Below are 17,475 nucleotides of genomic sequence, written 5' to 3' on the forward strand. Positions count from 1 at the left end.
AATCACATACTGATATGACATTAATAAACTGTTTTAATTATCACCATCAAATTACAACTATTTATTTTGATTAGAAGTATATAATAAATACCTTTATAATATAAATATCAATAAAATCAGTAAAAACATAAATTATCGTATACTTTAAAGCTAAAAAGTAAAAATAATGTTTATATAATGTTTTATTTGCTATTTAAAAACTACATTTACACTAATGTATTTGATGGTATAATACTGTCTCTTCAAATGCAAAAACACAAAAACATTTTACTACATTACCTCATAAATATAATAACATAGTAAAAAAATTATACATTGCATTTAGTCATTTTATAAAAGATGGCTATTTAGTTTAAAAATGATAAATGATGGTAGTTTTTAATATAACAACCATAAAATTTTTAACTACCAAGATTGTAAAAAAATATCTAAAAAATAGTGGATTCTATATGTATCTATTAAAATAAATAATGTACATTTTACACCTAAGAGTTTTAATAAATAATCTATTTTATATATTTTTTCTAAAACTTAAATGTCTGTAAGTACAAAAATAGGATAAAAATAATACACATAATACGTATGTTGGACTGTTGGTCTATCTGTGTATATAAATATATGCATTGCATGCACATTTGTGGACATAGAACCTTTAATCAGCTTTTTTTTTAACTGTAAATTATAACAATAAGTACATAAATTAAAATTATTAAAATCTACGATGAAATTAAAATTAAGCTTTGTACAAAAACACAATGACAATAATAATAATAACAAACGCAGTGGAGATGTGGCTTTATATTTTAATAGGATAAGAACATACGCAAAATTTTGCATTATTAAATGTGTTGCATTAAAAATGCTCTTTATTGTGCTACAAGCCTGAGAACCTTGGAATAATAATTAGAGAACCAACGTATATTTACTAGAGTTGATTCCATACTCTGTTTTGCAGCTAATGCAGAATATTTTATGTAATCTTTGTTTTCATCTAGGAATCCCTTCAACTGAAAATTAAAAAAAAACATATATTTTAAAATAAGTAATTAAAAAATACTATGCCAGTTACTGAATTTTTATATAGTACAGGGAATTTTTATATAGTACTAAACCACACGTTTTCAGAAAAAATCTAATAAATAATTATCAGTCCATCTCATCATGATCCCATAACCAAATACCTAAATTAACTACTTGTACCTTCCTTTAGGCAATTAAAATTACTAAATCTCTGGATCAAATACATCTAGTTACACTTATTCATAAAAAATAAGTAAAGTATGTGGAAACCAGTTAGTTTATGGTATCATTAAGAACAGTATATAATAATACACAACTAATTCAACTATATAAATTGTAGTTTAAAAATAAAATCCCACAGTGTACATTATTGGTTAAAAGTGCATTTATGAATAAACAAAAAGTTTGATCACAACCAGTTCCTGTACAATTCAAACGTATTCATACTGATGGGTACTGAAGTATTCAAATGACAGTGAGACAGTGAAACATATTCATAATGTATTATGAACTATGGACTTCGTGTTATCACAATGAAGTCAAACAATATTCCTGATCTGTTAGTGAATGGACTCCTCTCTTTATTGAGCAATGCATCTGTCACTTGTCTGTTAAAAATCAATCTGTTTGCCTAAAAGCTAATCAAGCTTCCCATTAATTTTACTATGATTGGACAACTATTTATTCAACTGCTGTAATTGAGGGATGGCTGAAATGTAATCCTGACTGTAATGTAACAGGAGAAGAAAATGTTGCACGAACCAACGGGTGCTACCATCTTGTAATTCTATACTCATCCTGTAGATTCCACTCACCTCACTGACCTCTATGAATTCTAACTTTTAATTTCCCATCTAGCACTATAGCTTTATAAGGGAAAGTATCTGTCCAATTTGTTCATATGTGGTTTTCACCGCAATCTTGATGTTTTGACACCTAAGGAACGCAAAAAACTGGATGGAAATTTTTTCCAGATGTGTGCATGTGGTCTTGCACTCCTTATCTCCAGAACTGCTGGCCAATTTTGACCACAATTGGCCAGATTACTTCTATATATATATGGAGTATTATGCAATTAAATTTTCAACTTAAAGGTCAAGGGGGAGAGGCTGCACAGTAAGGTCATCCTCAGTATCTAGAGATTTCATATCTAATTAAGTCCTATTTTTCTTAGGTGCATTTGTTAACAATTAAAAATATTCAAAAAATTTTTTGCAAGATCACACCCCCACCCCAAAAAATGATCTAAATAAACCAGCGACTAAGTGGGTATACTACCTCAATTGTAGGAGCGCTAGTGTAGCACTGATGTACACAGCTGTTATAGAAATAAATAAACAAAAAATATTATATTTAAATAAATTAAGTTGACTGTATGTGTGCAAGCTGTGCATCAGAAAAAAGCTGCATGACAGGAAAGTCCTACAACTGTTACACCATGATTATAGAATTGAGTAATCCTGCTATGTCAAATGCATCTAAAAAATATGCAGCGATTGATTTTTTACATCGTGACCTAACAGCCATTTGTAATGATGATTTGATTTCAAATCAACAAACAGTTGATTTCAATCAACTGTTTGTTGATTGAAATACTGTGATTAGGTGAACAATAAAATTTTGTGCATCAAAACATGGAAAAACAAACTGATTCAAAATGACCATCATCCACAATTCATTGTCACCCAGGTATAGACATATTGAAAGACAAGTAGAATACGTTATTGCACAACTGGGGTATCATAAGTTGTTTGCAACAAGTGCCATTAAACTCACAGAAAAGAACAAACAATGAAAATAATGTTGTTGTAACTCAACAATAATACTTTACTGACTCTACTTGGAAGCTATAAATGATCAATCATTTCTAATACAACCCAAAACAGTACAGGTAATAAGACATAATAGATCCTGTACAATTCAGAAGTATATACTGATGGGAAATGATTAACAGTGAAACATGATAAAATTAAGAGTGAACATGTTCATTATCTTGGAAGACATCTGTATCTATTCAATAATCCATACATACATACATTTGGCCACATACATCGCTTGAAATCGCTGAGACTCCAATGAAGTTGAAATTTGATGCTATTCCAATACCCTACTACATATTCACCAAATTCTGCACCCTGTGATTTCCACTTCTCTCCATAATTAAAGAGGGATAGTTGGTCATTTCATCACAAACGATAACTGAAGGATGCAGTGAGGTCATTGATCAACAAAAAGGCCATCAGCATTCTTCATTGACAGAATGCAAAAAAGCCATTGGGAGATGGCTTTTAACTAGAAACTATACAGAATAAAATTTTATATCAACCAGACAATATTAAAAAATATTAGTATGTTAAAAGAAAACCTTCAGTTTTTATTCCCAAACAGAGCTAACAAAACTATCTTTATAAGGTACTGAACTAGAATAGGGATTACAAACACCATAATGGAGCAAACTCGCTTGCAGAGATGGTTTATTATTAACAGAACAGATATTTTCAGAAAATGTAATTATTGAAATAGAGAATAAAAATAAAATAGGATAAAGAATAGTTTAAAGAAATGTTTGATTCAAAACAAAGCAAATCAATATTTACCTCATGCAATTCTTCATCAGAGATCATGTGATCAGAAAGACTAGAGACATACCGACCAATTTTAGATGTCTTTGGACCAAAGCTGAAAAAAAGAAATTAGAATTTGTATAACAACGTTTTAATAAATCATATAAAAAATTATATGAGTTCATATTGGATTTACATACACCAAAGCCAACATGGAACAATCAATATGTGCTATTTCATCTGGAAAAGCACTGCCGAAGACCTTACACTGAGTCACTTCACAGTGCATTTCTTTCTCCTTATTGATGACCTAGAAATTCAATCTATGAAATTCAGCATTTTACTGCTTAAAAATTCAAATTCAATATATTCGTCTTGATAGCTTACCTATTATTTCCTATTACATGCCTCCTTGAAATGATCACATAGGAAGAAAATAAGTTCTGCATCTTATACAGTTCTACACTTATACACAGCTGAACCAGTTTGATGAAAAATATATTTGTAATTTAGTGCACATGTTATCAAAAAAGGCATGAAAACACAAGGAGAATGGTATGGTGGAAAGTAAAATGAGAAGATTTCAGGAGAGTAGAAAACAGGAGGTAAACTAGGATGACTTGGCCATATATAAAAAATAAAAGTGTAACAAAGGAAATTTTTAACTAAAACATAATGGATATTGGTAAAAGTAATGATGAAAAAATATATTATTACTGTATGCTTAAGGTGTACTAGGTACTGTATACTTTGCCCACCGGGTTGGTCTAGTGGTGAACGCGTCTTCCCAAATCAGCTGATTTGGAAGTCGAGAGTTCCAGCGTTCAAGTCCGAGTAAAGCCAATTATTTTTACACGGATTTGAATACTAGATCGTGGATACCGGTGTTCTTTGGTGGTTGGGTTTCAATTAACCACACATCTCAGGAATGGTCGAACTGAGAATGTACAAGACTACACTTCATTTACACTCATACATATCATCCTCATTCATCCTCTGAAGAATTATCTAAATGGTAGTTACCGGAGGCTAAAACAGGAAAAAGAGAAGTACTGTATACTAGGTAGAAGGAAAAAATTGTGTAGGCAGGCCACGTTTGGAATATGTAAAACATATGTAGGATGTAGGATGTAGAGGGTATACTGAAATGAAACAACTAGCACTGGATAGGGAATCTTGGAGAGCTGCATCAAACCAGTCAAATGACTGACAAAAAAAAAAAAAAAAGTATACTTACTAATCATAAATTCTTTTAATATTTTTATATAAGAATGTCTTTGCTAAGTAATATCCGACTTCATTTCTAGCAACACTGGCGAAAACTGAAACACTGTCTTGACGACGGATATTAGAATGTTCATTAATTGACATTTCCAGATACCTAAAACAATAAAAATTAAAATTATTTATTTATACCGTAATTACTTCATAGGCAAACAATCTCAATGATCTCCAAGACAGAGTGGTAGCAACTCAGCCTTTCATCCAGAGATCCCAGGTTCAAATCCCGGTCAGGCATGGCATTTTTCCATATGCTACAAAATTTCATTTCTATATCCCACTGGCATGCTTACAAGCTTATGTGGCAAAATCATAAAGCATAAAAAAGATATTCATTTAATGTGGAATGTTAATTGTGGTTATTTGTAAACAGTAGAAAGAAAATTAAATCAGTTTTATGGTAAACAAGAACATTAGGCATGGTTCCATCTACAACAGCAGTTTTCTCAGTTACAAATAGTTAAATAGTAGACAGTTACCTAATTTCTACTGAAGTAAACCAATGAATTGATCATTTATGTTTATTGTTTACCTGAAAATACATTCTTGTCTCAATTACAGTTAAAACTTTTGTACTATACATAAGTAATAATTTAAATAATTTCAGTTATCAAGATATTCTATTCTAGTCATTTCTATGCCTTCCTAGCAAGATTAAATTTTTAACTTCCAGTCCTTGTTTACATGCACAAGCTTAGCTCTTTATACAGAGCTTTTTAGAAGCTCTTGTAAAGAATTATTTCATTTTTAAAAATGGTGTAATTTGAAGAAATACATACTATAAAACAACGTTCAATATGTACTATAAAATAAAATGTATTACAAATATATAAATATAAATTTACAAATTTACAAATTATTACAAATTATTAAATTATTACAAATTTACAAATATATAAATTGATATACAGCTCCATAGGAAATCATCATCAGTTTATAATTCATTAAACAGAATAACAGTTTAAAATTCAAGTAGTAGAGAATAAGTAAGAACTAAAAACAGCCATATATAATTAAGTAATCTCATTCACTATATTTTCATACAAATTTACTACTTTACGTAACATTACTATGAAATAATACAAATGAAATAATAAAAATGATAAATAATAATAATAAAATAATTAAAATGAAAAAAAACAAACAAATCTTTAAAAATGATTATTAGTGTATGAGAATACGTTTCATAAATACATACAATACGTACAGTAATAACATAACTTATTCCCAACTATTTTTTTTTTTGTCTTCAGTCATTTGACTGGTTTGATTATTTAATGTTATAAATTTTCTTTTGAGAATTTGATGTCTTTTAGAAATTTAAAAACAATATATATATTTTTTTTGTCATCAGTCATTTGACTGGTTTGATGCAGCTCTCCGATTCCCCATCTAGTGCTAGTCGTTTCATTTCGGTATACTCCCTACATCCTACATCCCTAACAATTTGTTTTACATATTCTAAACGTTGCCTGCCTACACAATTTTTTCCTTCTACCTGTCCTTCCAATATTAAAGCGACTATTCCAGGATGCCTTAGTATGTGGCCTATAAGTCTGTCTCTTCTTTTAACTATATTTTTTCAAATGCTTCTTTCCTAATCTATTTGCCGCAATACCTCTTCATTTGTCACTTTATCCACTCATCTGATTTTTAACATTCTCCTATAGCATCACATTTCAAAAGCTTCTAATCTTTTCTTCTCAGATACTCCGATTGTCCAAGTTTCACTTCCATATAAAGCGACACTCCAAACATACACTTTCAAAAATCTTTTCCTGACATTTAAATTAATTTTTGATGTAAACAAATTATATTTCTTACTGAAGGCTCGATTAGCTTGTGCTATTCGCCATTTTATATCGCTCCTGCTTCGTCCATCTTTAGTAATTTTACTTCCCAAATAACAAAATTCTTCTACCTCCATAATCTTTTCTCCTCCTATTTTCACATTCAGCGGTCCATCTTTGTTATTTCTACTACATTTCATTACTTTTGTTTTGTTCTTGTTTATTTTCATGCGATAGTTCTTGCGTAGGACTTCATCTATGCTGTTCATTGTTTCTTCTAAATCCTTTTTACTCTCGGCTAGAATTACTATATCATCAGCAAATCGTAGCATCTTTATCTTTTCACCTTGTACTGTTACTCTGAATCGAAATTGTTCTTTAACATCATTAACTGCTAGTTCCATGTAAAGATTAAAAAGTAACGGAGATAGGGAACATCCTTGTCGGACTCCCTTTCTTATTAGGGCTTCTTTCTTATGTTCTTCAATTGTTATTGTTGCTGTTTGGTTCCTGTACATGTTAGCAATTGTTCTTCTATCTCTGTATTTGAACTCTAATTTTTTTTAAATGCTGAACATTTTAATTCCAGTCTACGTTATCGAAAGCCTTTTCTAGGTCTATAAACGCCAAGTATGTTGGTTTGTTTTTCTTTAATCTTCCTTCTACTATTAATCTGAGGCCTAAAATTGCTTCCCTTGTCCCTATACTTTTCCCAACTATTATCGAATAATATATTGCCTTAAATTAGTTCTTTTCTAAATAGTGAATAAAAACAATATTTAAAAAACCAATAATTAATACTAAAATTGAACATACTCATAAGGTCATTACATATATTTACAGCCTTGGACTGTTATCAAGATAGCAATGCTCTCAAAAGTTAGCCTCTTCAAGTAGAATAGCAACAGATTGAAGCCTAATAAGATTTTACAATTTATGTCTCCTCAGTTCAAAAACATATCCTAACGTAGGACAGTGTGTAAGAGAGCAGGTTACATTTGTACAATTACTTCATTAACAATAAATATACATGAAAACCGACCAAATTAAGCTGAAAAATATATCAAAAACACTTTAAGAATCCTTTACTTGTTTCACATGCCCTGGAGATGTTAAATGAAACATTCAATTTCTCCTGTCAGCAACCAATAGTATAATTATTACTTTTAATAATGTAACATTAAGAAAATAAAATCAACACTGCAATTCTTACTGAGCAGGTAGCTCAGCTTAAGGAGAAGAATTTTTACTTTTCAAAATAACTGTAATGGGAATGTTACAGATCATAAATGTAAATGAATGGTTCAAGAACTGAAAATATACATTTTTTTTTGTAGGTTTTGGAAATAGCACGAGTGTAAATCACTTCAACAAATGACACAGTCATTTTAGGAACAAGAATTTCAATCCTGGTTTTTAGGAAGAGAGGAGTGAGACGATTTCTCCTTACTAGCCAAACTGAAATGCTGTATACAACATGTTGTTGCATACAAGCTTGCTAAGTATCCAAAACATAATAATACTCAGCCATGCAAGTGGACAAATTCTCTTTGTTCAACAAGGGAATTTTTTTAACCTCCGGGACCACCGTTAGGTATTGCGTCAAGAGGATGAGATGAATGACAATTTAAGTAGCATGTAAAATGCCTTGCCTGATCAAGATTTGAACCTCCAGATGAAAGGCTGAAATGCTACCACTCATGCCACAGAGGCCGACTCAACAAGGGGCTGACATATACTAAACATTATTCAAAGAGAAAGTACTATGGTCAATGTTACTTGTACCTCACATGCTGTTATATATATTGTTACCACAAGGAAGCCCAGGAAACCAGAGTAAAAGAAACACATAAAAAAACCCTTTTTTATGAAACCAATATGACATTGCTGTTGAGAGTATAAAAATTCTCCATTCAATGCTCTATTAAAAAATCTCCAAACAAAATGCTTTGTCATACTAAAGCATGGGACAATGTTTATCCAGAAGACTCTCTTTGAAGGAAACTACTTCAAATCTCACAATAAAAGGAAAAGTCATCTCTTTGAAGCTCTACTGTACCTATTTCTTGAAGGTTTGTTCTGAATTCAAGATGAATGGATGAATTAAATTGTAAATAAATAAAAAAAATGGAAATGTAAAATAAAGAAATCTTATTTATCAATAATAAATACTTTTAGTATCAACAATGATTGGTTACAATGATGCTTATTTATGATAAGCCTATGATAATCTTAACATAGAGCGGCAGTAACAGAATGTCCTTTTAAAGGCACTAAGATGTATAACATTCAAAGCAGTTGATCAATTACATATTTTTTAAATATATTAAATTTATATTTGAGTTGGGGAAATATGGGGCATATTCCCAAATATGGTACATTAGCAGTCATGATAATAATCATGAAGGAGGAGTTTTTAAATCATTTGAAGGAGGCTGAACACAAAAAACTCTGTTTGGATGGCACATGATTTAGTAATGAAAAATTTAATGGATTGACTCTCAATCTGCAAACTGTTGCTAGAACAGAATGAAATTGAACCATTTTGAATATGCTCATTATAGGCAATGAAAAATGAATCATCTATGACAATAATGTAGAAAAAAGCACCATTAAAGCAAAGAGAAAGCTCAGTAAATCTAGGTGATCTCTGTGAAGCTACAAATCCAAGATTGATGCAAAAAGACGTGATCCTGTATATGGAGGATTGGAAAGGGTCTGTTCACCATGATCTACCACCACCTGTTCAAGCAATTAATTCCAACCTCTACTATTAACAACTGGAAAGATTATGCCAATCAACTGAGATAAAGATACCAGAACTGATCACACAACCATACTAAAATGCCACACCCGACACAACTTTGGTGATCTGAAAATATAGAAAAAACCTTCTTTTACTTTTCCATTAAAATATAATGAAACTTTTCCCCCAATCATTTATACAATTATTAAAACAAACCTGTTAAGTATCCAAACATCTCTGCTGCATCCAAGAGCCGATAAAATTAAGCTCTGTTCAGTACCAACATTTGACTTATTATAACGTTCCCATAAATAATCCCAATCTTTTTCACCACCATGTTTTATACCCAAACAGTACACCAGACCTCTCATATCAGCTGGTATTCTAACAAAAAAAAAAAATTATTTAATAAAAACAATACAAAGTATAACAAATATATGTGTTTATATTACATTTACATGCAAACAATTAAATAAACTCACAGGTAATCTTCACATTCCAAAATTTCTGTCACATTATTTTTGAATGCCAGATTTGTTTTTAACAAATTTTGTTAATTTCTTTACCTTGATTTAAACTTACGCCAAGTAGCACTTAAAAATATACTGAAGGGAGAATACATCCCATCTTGATCATAGATAACAATTTTTTGCCATTTTTGCTTAATGTTATCTTTGCAAAAAAAGTAGAACAAAAAATGTTTTATAATGTATCACATACACACATATGATAGAATGCTATCAGCACACACAGATAGATATATATATCTGTGTGTGCTGATAGCATTCTATAAGGGATGATTAGGAATTTCTTGCAGGTAAAAACATTTTTTCTTATCCTGCTTTTAGCCTACAAGAAAAATGTTAAAATTTCTTGCATTTAACATTTTAGCCCAATGGTGAAAAAACATAACAGCTATTTTTCAGTACTTTTCAATGAACCTGAATGTAAGTTTCTCATTTCCAGGAAAAAATCATAACTAAAAGGGCATAGTAACAAATCACATTTTCACAAGGCTATAAAGTTACTTAACATTTCTTAATTAGTAACAGCAGTAATTTGATATAACATGTTGCTTGGCAAATATATGCTGCAGTGTAGTAACTGCAATGTAGTTTTTGCTGTTTATGTTTATTGTTATTTCAGCAGGGTCACTTAGACGTACAGTACAGTGCATTAGTGCAGGTACACATACAGCTAATGTACAATTGTAGGAATTTTTTTATAGCAATTAAAATATGTATGAAAACATCTTTTTTTGCAGAATTATTTCATATGTTTTGTACTTGTAATCTAACCTATAATTGTTTAGGCAGTCAAAGATTATTGAAAATTTCATCAAATTAATTAGGTCTTTCTTATAATGTCAAATCTTAAACTGAAACACAATTTTTGAATGTAAACTAATAATACACACTAATAATCTATAAAGCATAAAACTAAGATGTCCTTATAAATTCATTTCTTTGTCTGTGCAAACTCACAGGCAAATATATTTAATATTTTATTATACAAAATTTAAATTTGAAAGATAGTAACTTGTTTTATACAGAGTGAGCAACATGAAACCAAACTCATAACGTAACCACTGCAAAATCGGTATGTTACGTTGGAATGAAATTTTATGAATGATACGGATATATTAAATAGGAAGAACATAAAATGTAATTTAAATGTTCTATTTATTTACCTTATAAGATGTTCAAGAAAAAAAATGAAAACAAAAAATATAAATCTTAGACAAAAAATCAAAATAACAATGTAAATAAACAGAAAGTAACACAAGTCGTCTGATGCGTTGTCAGTTGCGTTGATTTCTTGTTGAATGTTCACCTTCAGTTCAGCAATATTGTGGGCATTAGATGCATAAATTTTCTCCTTTCAGTAGTCCTAAAGGAAAAAATTGCAAATAGTCAACTCTGGGGAACATGGAGGCCACCATCCTCTGCTGACAGCTTGTTCATTTGTGAAAGCTGCATGAACACCATTCAGTGAAACATTTGATCTGTGACATGTTGCTCTGTCTTGTTGGAAGAAGCTTTATTCTTTTTCATTATCAGTTAATGTGCATAGAATTCTTCAAAAATCATGAGGTAAACTTTTGTATTGACAGCACAGTCAAAAAATATTGGACGACTACCGGAAACGACACCCAAACACCAATTTTCTCATTGTGAAGTTGACACTTGAATATCTCATGGGGATTCCTCGCCATCCAATACCTGGTGTTCTGCGAATTAACATGGCCAGATAAATGAAACCATGCCTCGTCTGACATGAAATATGACATCGGGTCTACCTGTCTACCAACAATGTTTTCAAGAAGCCAGTTGCAATAATCAAGTTGTTGTTGCACAGTTGTAACATGGTACGGTTTCAATTTTAATTCATGAAGAATTTTACAACAAGATGTGTATTTAACACCAGATTGTTGGGATTACTTGCATAATGATTTCTTTGGAGTGATTTCTTTTATCAGCGATGACCTGTGGAGTCCTAATGGAAAGTTGCAGAAATATGCATTGAAACCAAATCTGTTGTAGGCCATTTTTTAACGAAATTGTTATGCCACTCTAAACGATCCAGAACAAATATAGTCCTCAACAACAGCTACCCTCTCCTGGATTGAATAAAGCATTTTATACAAACACAACTGCGCTGTAACAAAATGTATACTGCACTGACACGTAACCACCTGACAAATGGCAGCAACAATCAGTAGTAACATATACATCCGCTAGTCGTGCTAGTTATGTGAGATTCTTTCATAAATACTGTTGGGTAGCGGTTTCATTATGGGTTCAGTTTTATGCTGCTCACTCTGTATTAATATAATCAGGTTGAATTAAAATTAATAGGACATCATCATTCACAGTAATGTAAAATGCTATCAGTTCATGCTATCAGTTCAACAACCTTGGATAAAACATAATTTTATAAAGGTATATAAAACAGGTAAAGTGGGGAAAAGAAATTCATATTTATTGGATATTATTTACTGAACTTACTGAACTGCTCGGGTTTAGTCTGGGTTGGCATTTTACTGGTACTGTATATTTTTCAATTAAATCCACTGCATAGTTAAATAAGAGACCAACATTTCACCCTGTTATATTAATTTCACAAAGATGAAATACTAATTTAATTTCAAGATTACAATAATTTAAAATTAACTGCTATAATAATTATGAAATGAAATACAAAGTTAAATGAGATTATTTTGATGATTTTATATTTTTCTTTCATTGTTTATTAAAAATTGTTCCTGATAACTTTTTATGCTGAATTCAAAAATGTAATCAGAATTTTTCCATCACCCACAGTTTATGTGCGATAACATTTTTGAAGTTTGATTTTGTGGAATTCTATAAAGGGATAAATTATATATATAAAAGTACATTTTTATTATCCATGATAATTTATTTATTGCAGGTTTTGAATTGTCAGCATAAAACTTCCCTGTGTATGCACTGGTTTCATTCTGTTTTGTGATTTACAATTACTGTGTAAAGTGTGTTGTGTTACAATCAATAAATATGAAAAAGAAAGTGTGTAAATTATTCAAATATTCTGTTACATGTGTTGGAACTTGATGTTTAAAGAACAATGACAATGTCTGAACTCACTACCCATTAGTCAAAAAACATTCAACAGTTTGACCTGTGTGAAATTTCTGACAGATTGGTCTAGGAGTAATCGGCACATGAGTTTTGCAATACCAATGGTGTAGTGTGAACCACAGACCATTTGTCAGACTGATATTTCTGTATTATAAAAACAAAAGGAATAAGTAGTGAACCTAAACAACCAGTGCAGTGTCTGAATTCACCATCTACTATAAAGCCTTTCTCATGGTGAAAACTTACCTGTACTACCTGTACTTACCTGTACTACATCCTCCAACACATTTAACTTTAAAAGATGAATTGGAATATGAGGTAGCCACTTCAACATGAGGAGCAAGATGATCCACTGGAATCCTCTTCCCATAAACCTCATCTTATAACTCAGGGTGAATAAAAACCTAGTTTGGAATTTGAACTGGTTGAAGAAATAATCTGAGGTTTTGGTATCGAGGCGGAAAGGCTGAAATCTTCTCCATACTAGCATTAAAGTGTATATCTTTCACAATCATCAGGAAAAGTTTCAAGATTTATATTCTGAAGAAAATAATTTAGGGTACTGTAACAATATCTGTGCTATCATGGATGCACTTCATCAAAGACCAGAGATAACTCTACAGAATAGAGACTGTTCAATGATTCTGTGAAAACTTGTTTAAAGGTAACTAGCATGAAAGAAATATATAACAATATATATATATTTATTTTATATTTGTCTTGTCAGAAAAAATTCAATAAAAGTACTAAATTTTTGTGGGTCCCTAATTAAGAACTGTTTAGGGTTTTAGTCCCTAATTAGGGACCTGTTAAGAAAGTTAAAAAGTTTAAAGAACTGTTAAGCAAAGTTAAAAAGTCAGCATGGAGACTTTAAAAGTTTTGGCAAAACATTTTAGAAAATCATAAAGCCCTAATTTCTGTCACACCTGAGGGTAAATTATTACTGTCATATAAACATATGGAATGTATTATGTTCCCAGATATTTATTTCTTGAATTCACACCCAGTTCTGAATAATCTTAGCATCGTCAGTGACGAGCATACAGAATGCTTCCATCAGCAAACCATAGAAAACAGAAACCAACAACAGTGGAGCACAAGAATCCTTGCAGAATATTGTTGGATGCTCAAGATGCCAAACATTAATGGAAAAGAACTACCACGATTTAGGTAAGTTGAATAGTGCCGCCCTGCATGCATGAAACGTGCATTTCTTTCAACGTTAACTTATATATTACAAAAAAATGTTGGGTGATGGGAGAAAATCAATTTACATCTGAATTCAGTATGAAATCTTTTATTTGGGACACATTTTGTTCCTTGTTTTAAAAGAAGACATTTAATATTTAATATTCTTCTCCAGTTTTACAGAATTAATCTTTTTTTCTTATTTACAGTGTTTTTGTATCCTAAGGTAAACTTGACTTTTTAAATTGTAGCATTCAGCTATTCTAAGTAAATTTGAATTTGTTCAATTTTTTTTATGATCTAAAATGTTTTTTATTTATTTTTACCTAACCCTTGCAAAAAATTATTGAATATTTCACAAAGTGTACTTATTAATTTAACATTGGGCATCTTGGAAAAATCTGGATTCAGCAAGAGTGCCAGGAATAAATAAAGTTCGGGAACCACCGCATAAAAAAAGTTAAAATGGTGGTAGTGCCCAGTGTTCATCCATATGTCCTAATTGTCTAAAAAATGCAATATCAGAATTAAATTAAAATAAATGTATGTATTAAAAAAAAAGGTGTTAAATATTAAAATTTCTAACGTTTGGTTAGTTAAGTCAAGGAAAATTGAGTAGTAAAAATAATACTACCCAAATAAAGCGATTTTGACCATTTTATTTTTTAATTCAACCATTCAGAAGGTTAAAAATGATAAAAAGATGCAAAGATTAGATTTTGTTTATAATGCCAAGAAATACCTGACTTTTACGTTTTATAAACATGAAATGTTATTTTTCATCATTACAAAAAAAAAACAGTAGTGATTTATACTGTAAACCCATTATTATGTTGATAGCAGAATGCTACCTAGTACCAGAAAATATTTCTCTAGAAATATAAAACAAAAAATATTTTCTCTTCTAAAATCTTTCTCTAAAGATTTTAGAAATTGGAATAAAAAGGGCAAAATATATTTAATTTAAATAATTTGAAGAGAAATTAACTTGACAAGTAAAAATCATTAATTTTATTCATCTAACATTTCATAAAAACTATGAAATAATAAATATGCAATGTATAACATTTCTAACAACACAAAAGGATTAGGTCATTCTTTAAGGATAAAATAATATCTATGCCATTAATCAATATATTAACATGACAAATGTAGTATAGATAAGTAGTAATAGTTTCATTCACAAGAGGTGAAAAAAAATTGTTTATTACTAAAATATAAATTTTTTAGTTAAGAATAATAGTTTTCCTATGTAGCCACTGGCTATGGCAAGTTATTTCCTGGCATTCCTCAATGCTTCACCATAGAAAATGTGTCTTCACTAATCTTTATCTTAATTACTTGTTTGGTTACCTATATATTAGCAAAATAATGGGTGGGGTCACTTAAGCACAAGACTGTCTGAATTTCAAAGTTGACTTCTAACTGGCTGTTGACAAAAATTGGTCGATAGAGCTAGGTGCAGCATGTAGAACAGCCACCACATATCTATACAATTTTGTTACATGGTCGTATGTTCTCCATTCTATTCACTATAAGAAAGGCAGTTGTTGATAAAACATGGAATTTATCACATGCTCATGAAGGATGCTTGCTTTTCTTTAGCACAAAACTGTGGAACGATACTCTACAGTTTATTTTAGGCAGTTACTCAAAAAATCAAGTGGAGAATTTTTACCATCTCCAGAAGTGTGTTAGATTTGGTTCTGAAAGTTTACAATTCCTTCATAAAATTAAAGGTCAGGCTGGTTAATTAGGGCTTAAAAACCAATCAGGAAACATAAAAAGGTTAATAACTGGCTGAGAATCACTACTTATTGTAGTGATTAGCAACAACTAGTTGTGTTCAAAAAGAACCTGAACAAGGGTGCCAACTACAAAGAGAAGTAATCTAGATAAATTAAGTTTATAAACACCCATTTCTCTAGTTTTGTTTCCCAGCATGTTCAATCAAAAGTCAATTGTGGAACAACTTTCATATTTTGTTATTTTTAACAAAATATCATTGACTAAAAGGGAATTTATAATCATGACAGTAGTTATGATATGATTAAATTTTTTTGTTTAATGAGTTGTTAAATTGTTAAATGAGTTGAAACAAATTAAAATAATGTCAGTAAATAAATTTAGTATTAACAAAATAATTTATAATACTAACGGGTTAGTTGTATCTGGATTCTTCTCATTTTTCCACTGTTTAAACAAAGTTAATGCTTGTTCAACACAATCATCAACTTCCATTCGGCATGCCCAAGAGGTTATAAGGCTTTTAAATTTCACTTCTTCATAATTATGCGGAGTATCTGTTATCTTATGAAATTTCTTATACATTGGTGACAGAAGGCTACGAACATATTTCTGAAAAACCACATAAAGAATACTAATTCAGAAAAAAATCTGTTAAACCTTTTCATAATAAAAATCCAGTTTAATTTACGGTATCATCAAAAAACAATCTTTGTAAGATAGTGAACTTACCTGTTTAAAACTTGAAAATCTCCTACAATGTTTATATTTGCAAGTCCAGTTTTGCCTGACAACTTTATACAAATACATAAAAGCTGAAGAAAGTAGTTCTCGTTATAAAAAGAGCTGTCCTCTTCAAATTACATAAATATTACAATGAAGTAATCAAACACATTCTATAACCTTACTGTGGATCAAGTGGGTATCTAGCAAAGACCACAGACCCCACTAGGAAAGAACTGATCATAAATAAGAAAAGGGTTGGTAGAAAAGGGATGATCTGTCCACTGAAGGGTCACTAAACTAAACAAGCAATTTGAAAGGATTGCTTGTCAAAGAAGTACAATGGAAGGAACATTTTACGCCCCTCTCCAAACTGTGAATGACTAATCCTCTCAGAATTCCAAAGGAATACTTTCAATCAGGGTGGCAGTATACTATTACTGATCAATGTTTTTGAAATTGATAGCTTCAGGGCATTTTTTAGCAATTTCTTCTTTTCTTCATCCAACCCAGAACAGACTTGACTTTTTTTAGGAAAATTCTCAACCATTTAAAAGTATGTGATGCTAGAAAATCTTAACTGAACTATGAACAATCCACTCCTAACTAAAAACAGCCTCACCTCTTTTCTTACATTATGAATATACATCCTTTATCCGTAGTTCATTTATATTTCAGAAAGAGATTTACCCACTTTTATGGGTTATTTTTTCTCCAATATTTCAGACGTTCATATTGTTCCAATGTATATTTGTGCAATAAAAAACTATATTATACATATTACTTGTATAATTCAC

General features: G+C 30.5%; 1 protein-coding gene across 3 annotated transcripts in view; it reads right to left on the reverse strand.

Moving 5' to 3' along the window:
- Positions 1-789: 789 nt before the first annotated feature.
- Positions 790-17,475, reverse strand: part of LOC142329793 (aminopeptidase N-like) — a 124,630-nt gene continuing 107,944 nt past the window's right edge. For all 3 annotated transcript variants that reach the window (XM_075374595.1, XM_075374596.1, XM_075374594.1), the window contains exons 11-15: positions 16,368-16,567; positions 9,618-9,785; positions 4,822-4,965; positions 3,618-3,699; positions 790-1,007 (exon numbers count right to left, since the gene is read on the reverse strand). In XM_075374595.1, the coding sequence (XP_075230710.1) occupies positions 867-1,007; positions 3,618-3,699; positions 4,822-4,965; positions 9,618-9,785; positions 16,368-16,567 (735 nt within the window). In that variant the 3' untranslated portion in view covers positions 790-866. The remainder of the gene's footprint in view (positions 1,008-3,617; positions 3,700-4,821; positions 4,966-9,617; positions 9,786-16,367; positions 16,568-17,475) is intronic.

Source organism: Lycorma delicatula, chromosome 9 (assembly GCF_047948215.1).
Source record: "Lycorma delicatula isolate Av1 chromosome 9, ASM4794821v1, whole genome shotgun sequence".
In the NCBI taxonomy this organism is placed as follows: domain Eukaryota; kingdom Metazoa; phylum Arthropoda; class Insecta; order Hemiptera; family Fulgoridae; genus Lycorma; species Lycorma delicatula.